The sequence below is a fragment of the Cyprinus carpio genome, chromosome A13 (genome assembly GCF_018340385.1).
Source record: "Cyprinus carpio isolate SPL01 chromosome A13, ASM1834038v1, whole genome shotgun sequence".
NCBI classification, from domain to species: domain Eukaryota; kingdom Metazoa; phylum Chordata; class Actinopteri; order Cypriniformes; family Cyprinidae; genus Cyprinus; species Cyprinus carpio.
In genome coordinates this window covers 6,654,705-6,663,245 of record NC_056584.1, presented here as the reverse complement: position 1 = coordinate 6,663,245, position 8,541 = coordinate 6,654,705, and the positions used below count along the sequence as shown (strand labels likewise).

General features: G+C 37.5%; 1 protein-coding gene across 1 annotated transcript in view; it reads right to left on the bottom strand.

Annotated features, from left to right (window-relative positions):
• Nucleotides 1-506: 506 nt before the first annotated feature.
• LOC109057755 (extracellular tyrosine-protein kinase PKDCC-like) overlaps nt 507-8,541 on the bottom strand; it is a 33,682-nt gene continuing 25,647 nt past the window's right edge. The window contains exons 6-7 of the mRNA XM_042768492.1: nt 3,943-4,116; nt 507-1,610 (exon numbers count right to left, since the gene is read on the bottom strand). Of these exons, the coding sequence (XP_042624426.1) occupies nt 1,516-1,610; nt 3,943-4,116 (269 nt within the window). The 3' untranslated portion in view covers nt 507-1,515. The remainder of the gene's footprint in view (nt 1,611-3,942; nt 4,117-8,541) is intronic.

The following is an 8,541-nucleotide window of genomic DNA, read 5'->3' as shown; positions in this document are numbered from 1 at the left end:
TTTAAAAAGGTAATTTATTCCTGTGATGTCAAAGCTGAATTTTCAGCATCATAACTCCAGTCTTCAGTGTCACATGATCCTTCAGAAATCATTCTAATATGCTGATTTCATGCTCAAGAAACATGTCAGATTATTATCAAAATGGAAAAGGTTTTGCTGCTTAATTATTTAATCAATAGAAAGTTCAAAAGAAAAGCATTTCTTTGAAGTAGAAATCTTTTATAACATTATTAATGACTTTACTGTCAACTTTTGATAAATATGTCCTTGCTGAATAAGAATCAGTTTATTTAAAAAACAAATAAAATCTTACTGACCCCAAACTTTTGAATGGAAGTGTAGAGATGCAAATACTAACATCATTTTTTAGCCCTATTGCATACCTGACAAAATGTTTTTAATGCATATTTATTAAGCTCAAATCTAAGCCCAAAATGTCATATTTCAGTTTTTTATACTCTCTCTAAACCTGAAAATGTTAAAAACACGCAAACATGACCAATACACAGTTTTAAGACATTATATTTCCATATAAAAATATTACTCTCATATACAACACAAACCATAAGAAAACATGTACATGTACATCTCAGTGCTTTCGCTGAAAGCAGAAAACTCTTGAACTCCTTCACTTGTCAAGTAATAGATTGACATGACATTTCCTTGGGAAACTTTATCACATCACAAGAGGATTGACTGACTAACCACCATCTAACAATGAAGTACCACAATTAACCTCTCAAATGTGTCATTACATTCTGCCATTGAAAACAATAAAACAAAAAATCTAAACAAAACATGAAAAGATTTAATGAAAAGACCGAAAAGGTTGGGGAAAAAAAATCAGATTTTTAATATATAGTACATTTTCAGATTTGCTGCTGATCTGATTGTCTTTAAAAATAATTTCATAATTTAAAAAAAGGTGTTTTCATTCTTTAAACCAATAAATTACTTGTTTAGACTGGTCTAAGTGAATATTTAGAATCAATTGCCCAAAGAACTTGTTTTACATTAGCAAATATTCAAAAATATTTCAAAAATCAAAGCAAATGCTTTTAAAAGCTCAACAAATAGACCCTGTTTCACATGGAGAAAAAAGTGCTGAATATCAGAGCAAATAAAAGAGTATTCTGTGTGGGCAGAGACAGAAAAGAGAATCAATGACAGGCTGAGAGAAAGAAAGAATAAAAGAGATATTGACCGGAGATCTCATTAAACACACGCACACACGTTGCTGTGACAAGCACAAACAGCCTCTCTGCATATCTGCCAGGTACACAAACATGTTCACTGTCCAATCCCAGGTTCAGAGAGGCAGTATTGCACATAGTTGACAGCTGACCTCCACCTGAGCGAGTCTCGAATTTCCTGAAAGGTGCTTTCTCTTTTGACCGTCCTCCCAAAATCCTGAGCAACATGTCCTCAGGAATCTACAGCACATGAGTGTCTTCAGAGGGAGACGATTAGAAGATCCTGATGATGACTGACCGCTCTGTACGGCGCTCTCTCATCTCAGCTCTCAGCTGCCCCCAGTCGTATGTACGAGAGTTTACCTGGAGCCGTGGTCATGCTGGCTGCACCGGTTTTGAAGAGCACGAGCTGATGACCTGCAGAGAGCAAGCAGAGTGAAACAAGCTGTGAGAAAGAATGGCCATTTCCTGCTACAAAACAGCAGTTGGAAGACAGGATGCGCAGGATGTGAGAAACAAGGAAATGGGAGAAAGAGAAATGCAAAAAAGAGTGCTGTGGTACAGTCACATTTACTGATGTTTGGTGAATTTTCTGAAAAATGTGTCATACTCAGATATGATCACTCTTCAGATTCCAGGACAAAGTCTTTAATCAACAGCCAGTGATTTCAATGTGAACTCATGTAGTTCTTTCAAGAGAAATGTTCTGAGAAATAATATGCACATCAAACTTCAAACAGAAGTTTCAAACAGAAACACATCAAACAGAAGCTCTATACTCCTTCTATATGTCAACCACTGTCCCATTTGTCTCCTTCTAAGAGGCTTTAGTAGAAACATCTTGTTAGAAATCTCCCAAGCTATGAAAAAGCAACCTCGAAGGCATAAAATATTCCACTGGACTGTAAGAACAGATCTCTGATCCATATTGGGGTTTGTGAAGAACCAATGAGAACCATTAGTATATGTCCAGATGTTGTGTGTGGTGATGAGAGAAGAGAGAGGAATGAGAACGGGGTGCGAGGAAAGAACAGTCATGGCAGTTAAAGCATTCATCAGGACGACATTTGTGATTTATCAAAAGATGTACATTCACACAAATCTATGCACACATTTACATTCACACTACAACACACTATAATGGCTCTGTTCCAAAATCTAGTGAGCTGCCTTGCTGTCTATTGTCTACATAGACAGCTGTCACTAAGGCATCCTAACTGAAATGGATCCTCACAAGTGAAACGGTCTGCAACTCTGTGCAATATATAAATAGTGCTAACTCAATTCACAATTGCATTTTATAGTTTGATGTTAGCAAGTCCACACATGGAAGCATATTAAACGTTAAAGTCCTACATAACCCAAAATATGCGACCGACTTTACTTTGATGTATTACTGAGTACTTCAGAGTTTTTCTCTGGATTAACCGTCCATTATAACTGTGCAGGAGTTCATTTCCCAAAAGCAACTATGGTCACAAGTTCCGTCATTAACAACAGAGTTCAATGAAACTTGCGGCCATAACTGGGTAACAATGCATTTGGGAAATGCACCACTGATTAACTGTTCTCCAGAAGACTAGTAGTGTGCGCTAACCAAGTGTGCCTCACACGTCCTGAAAAGTGAAGCCAAAACATTTTGATCACCATCTTGTGGCTGGCTGCAGTATAGTTCATAAACCCCACCCTCTCCATGTAAACGAATGGGACGTTAGCCAAACTAAACTGTTACTGCGCAGATTGGACTTTAAGTGAATCACTTCTGTGCAAACTCAGGCTCCAAATGAATCACTTCTGCACAGACTCAGGCTCCAAATGAATAATTTCTGCGCAAACTCAGGCTCCAAATGAATAATTTATGTGCAGATGCAGGCTCCAAATGAATAATTTCTGTGCAAACTCAGGCTCCAAATTAATCATTTTTGTGCAGACTCAGGCTCCAAATTAATCACTTCTGCTCAGACTCAGGCTCCAAATGAATCACTTCTGCTCAAACTTTGATTCTGAATAAATCACTTCTGCACAAACTCAGGCTCCAAATGAATCACTTCTGCGCAAACTCAGGCTCCAAATGAATCACTTCTGTGCAGACTCGGGCTCCAAATGAATCACTTCTGCACAAACTCAGGCTCCAAATGAATCACTTCTGCGCAAACTCAGGCTCCAAATGAATCACTACTGTGCAGACTCTGGCTCCAAATGAATCACTACTGTGCAGACTCTGGCTCCAAATGAATCACTACTGTGCAGACTCGGGCTCCAAATGAATCACTTCTGTGCAGACTCGGGCTCCAAATGACATCATCGGTACAAGATGACAGCAGCCATACCTAGGATAGTTTGGCTTCACTTTTCAATGGTGGAAGCTGGTGGAGACGCATTGTCCATTTTCATTTTTTTATTTTTTTACAGTCTATAGTGCTGGTAAATAGGGTCAGGTTATAGAACATGAACTTTGAATAAGAAAGTAATTACTTATTCAAAAGAAGTACATACTCAGAGATTATGTGATTTCAGATGCACCCAAGGTTTGAAACTTTTGAAACTGTATTGTTATTCACTATCGCATTATAGCCTCTTTAGGATGAATAGCTGTGCTGCATTCCTTATTTCTAACTGCTAAATGAACAAATGTAAAGGTCATTGAAATCAGAAAAATTACTTAAATTTCATCATGTCTAGTTAGTCTAGTATAATGTACTGAGCTGTCCTACACGCAATGAAACAGAGTAACACTGTGCAACATTACCTGTCCATGTGCTCTGATTGGTCATGATGAAGGCCCGGCATTGGGCATGGCTCTCACACACCTCAATAGCTTCATCGACGCTGAAGACTGACAGCAGGCATCCGTCGTGCTGATAGGACGGCCAGCAGCGGTAGTTTTCTCCTGCTATCCAGGCCTCTGACACACGTTTATACTCTGTCAAAAGAGAGAAAGAGGAATGAGATCCAGGAAAAGATGTTATTCTAATGAAGAATGGAGAAAATACTACCAATGTATTTTATTTTATTTTATTTAAAATTGTATTGCTACTGTTCTTAATGTCACTTTTAAGTAAATCTTGCATGTTCAGTGATTTCTGGCCAAACTGACGGCCTCATGACAGCACTGACACACACTGCTCAATAAATCAAATGCATAACAACAGTCCAAGAAAAGCATAGCGTGTGTGTGTGTGTGTGTGTAGGAGGTTAACACACAGTGAAACAAGCCTCTTCATTGTGTTTACACAGGGGGCTGTCTTGTTCTTGCTAGTCAGAGTTTGACATGTCTTCTGATTCTGCCTTTATCTTTTGCTTACTCAGCAACTCTCTCTCTCACACACACACAAACACTTTAAACACCACTCAACATGACACTGACCACAATAAATGCCTCCGTCATGGCAGTTAGAGGGAAGCAGATAAAAAGAGAGAAAGGAGTGACGAGTGACGACCAAAAGAAAAGTAAACAGTGTCCCTCCTATCTGTCCCACCCACACATTCATCAGCCCCTTCTCTCTCAATCTGTCACTAATCACTAAACTTTAAAACAATAAACAACACAACACACCAAAAAAAAAAAAAAACAAATCCAAACTCAAAAAACATATAACAAAAAAAAAAAAAACACACAATTAAACACATTTTCACCCAATTCTCATTACTATAATTCAGTAAAATCTTGTTTTCATTACCGCAATGTATCCGGACAGTTATTTATTGATTTTTTTTGTGCTTCCAATTAGATTATCTTTACTGTAATACACTTTTTTTTTTTTTTTACTGTAATCCAGCGTAATCAGCATAAATGCAATAAGACAAAGCAAAGAGAGCAAAACAAATAGAACCGTGATATATAAATTCTTTTATTTAAATAATATAATGTTAAAATGTATTATCATAATAATATTAATAGTGTGATTATTATTAAAACAATTATTATAATTCAATTAATAATTATTAAATATAATATTACGTAAGCTCCAGCTTCTCCGTGACTCTCAGGATGATCAGAGTTTGAAGAATAGATACATATGTTAAACAACATTAAATACTGCTATTAAAATGAAAAACGCTACATAATCATCTTAGTGTATTAATATCATTATTGCATTACAGTAACGTCAATGAGATTTTTTAGGACATTTTTTTTAATACCTCCATATTTAAAGTAATGTGTCCACACTACACATAAAATTACATGTGTCACAATCATAACCAACAGGAACATATTAGATATATGCTATACTATATAGCAGAATTTGTTAACAAGTGAGATTTCACATAATGGATTGTTCATTATAATGTCACGTCTGGTTATAAAACAGTATGATATTAAACTAATGTGGACAGAAGAGTCATGAGGTCAGTGCACGTCAAGAGTAACTAATGAGAAGAGATGTGTGAGGAACAGACCGCTGTAATGCTGCCAACATTCTCCTCACAGAGCTATGTGTGTGTTTTTTTATCATACAAAGCGCAGCTGTCTGTTTCTCATCTCGGTCATGTTGTATCAAGTCAACATTACAAGATGTGATTCACATTAACACAACATCGTGTTTGTAATACTGAACGTATGACATTACATTACTGAAAAGGGGCAGCTGTTCTCACTCAGATGAGCGAAAGAATATATGTTGCAGCCCGTATGAATTCAACAGCTGCGAGCAGCTCGATTTGTTGAAAACTGGCGAGTAGGAACAATATGAAAAGTGTGTGTGGAAGGGTTACTTTATACAGCAAAACAAATATTCATAACAGGATATGCCATTGGCGCTTAACTGATTTGCTGAAAGGCAGACTAAAAAGTCACTAACCATAGACACTATTGTCTTTTACAGCAGAATCTGAATTGTTTCCATAATTGATTTTTCATAATTGATTCTCACTGTGAAACTGCTTTGACAGTCTGCGCTGTATAAGTGCTACAGAAATCAAAGTGACTTGACTTTTACGAGTGGTCAGCATGGTCTGTATTATTGTGTTTAATGGATTTTTACTTGTCGTTAAAGTATCTGAAAGCAGCCCTTTGCTAGCACATCGTGACAAGACCCAGCAAGCAAACCTGCATCACACACTCATCTACTATCTTCAAACTAAGTTGCTGACAGCACTTTGTGTGACGTTCCTCTTTTTCATGCTAATGCACTGTTAATATGATCGTTAAAGACCATTGAAGGACGGCTTTGATTACACGCCAACCGCCGGTCAACCTCGCTGAAATACAGCCAGTCTGCGTTTTCGCAATCCATATGCGGCTCTTTTACAGTGTGCAGTTTGGAAGTGGAATGGCGATGGATACATTGTCACGGACCGCATGCCTCATGTGGTCATGTATTCTTACGCTTTTGTGAAAAACGATCAGGGTAGTCCACTTTGTGGACAGGATATCTCAATTGGCGAACTGTCAGTATGGCACTGCTGCATCGCTTGAGGTTTGTAGATGGTTCTGGAAAGCGTCTCAAATGGTTTGTAGAGTTTTTCTTGGTTTTTATGCTCTTCGAGAGGGTTGTAACGTAAACCTAAGGCCTCATTCACAGCACTGTGATGATGGGCCTGATAAAAGGAGTACAGCTTTTAAAAGACCTGAGTTAACTGTGTACTACAAACGTCTTGACTACTAGGCTATAAATGTCGGAATCTCTGAGTCTCTGAATTTTCCCTCTCTTGCTCTTCAGGGATATGGCTGGATGGGCTTTACTGACATGATTCACTATTTTTTCTTTGGCCTTTGAATGAAGATCACTGGGCAAGCTGCCCTCGATGAGGTCTTTCTGATGAGTGAGCGTGGTGGGATCGAGGAGAGCTCATGTGTCTGGCACTTAGTTGCCAGCCGCGTGGCAACTAAGTGGAGCTAGAAGCCAGTACATAAGTGCAACTATTAGACTCTTTATTGCACTAATTAATGCTTTATGGAGCTCTTGCTTGTTTTGAATGTTCCTGTAAGATGCAGGAGAATAAGAGAAGGTGATGTAGTGGGCCAGAGGCATGCTGGGCTTTTAATGTGTGTTGGGCAGGAGTAAATTTCACAGGAAAGCCCCGTCTGTATCCATGCAAACTCAAAGTGCTGCCAGAGGACCCTGCTTTACATGAACACCTACAACACCAAGCACCGCAGGGAAGTGTCCAGTCAATATACTGCACACTGGACTAGACTAGAGAGCATAAATGCCTGTTTAAATGCAGTGTGACAAAATGACATGAAATATTAAATATTAGTGTTTGACCAATGTGAGTGGCTGATGCTGAAACCAATATCAGGAGAGCAGAAAGCTGATATATTGTCAAAATACATTATTTATTTGATCAAATACAATAAAAACTGTAATAATGTGAAATATTATTAAAGTTTAAAATAATTGTTTTTCTATTTTTCTACTCTATTTTTTTTTATTTTTACTCCAGTCTTTAGTGTCACAAGAAACATTTCTTATTATCATCAATAAATAATAAATTATACATAAAAAGATGTAAAGAGCAGCATTTATTTGTAAGAGAAATGTTGTGCAACATTATAATAAATCATTTTATGATCAAATTCAAAACATAAAATTATCTACAAATTAACAAGTTGAAAACTTTAAATTTATTGTTTTCTTGATCTGTTGAAAACTCTGGGTCAACTTCTGTTGTTTTTAAATGTGCTCTATAAATAAGGGTTGTTTTGTATTGTATTGTGAATATTTTTTTTTTCTATTTTCTAAGTTCAATACTGAATGTCACAAAATAGCACTGAATGGTTTTTTGTTAATGAAAAATTTGACCTTCATGGTCTACAAAGAAATGATGGAATAAAACAGTATTTTTCAAACTTTTTATGAAGCAGGATTTTTCCTAAAGCAGTACAATACTCTTTTAAATTAAATATACAATCTAAAGATGGCAAAGACAGCTGATATGGCCAATGAGAGAGGAAAGAGTTAAATGTCTCTGGAGAAGATGGCCCTCACTTGCTTAAAGCTCTCATCAGTCAACAAGTTGGTCTGCTATGGACTGCCAATGGAGCATAGAGAAGAGCAGGAGAGATAGCAAAGAAAGAAAAAGAGAACTGGGACAAAATAGCAAAACAGGGGTGGAGTGAGGTGTTTGAGGTGCTGAGATGGCTGTTTTGTCCATCAGGCCTGTGAGCAGCCCCTCTGCTCACCAGTTATATAAACTCTAATCTTCTAAATCTCCTCTCATTTGTCCTTACATGCACACACAAAATCCCCCTCTCTCTCCACCCTGACTGAACAACTGTTTAATACCAGGGAGATTTGAGGAAACCCATTCACTGCCAGCATTCTGCTGCTGTCTAGTCACTTCAGAATGACTGTATTTACAAGATGAGCACATGAACACCACCACAATTACCAACGGGAAA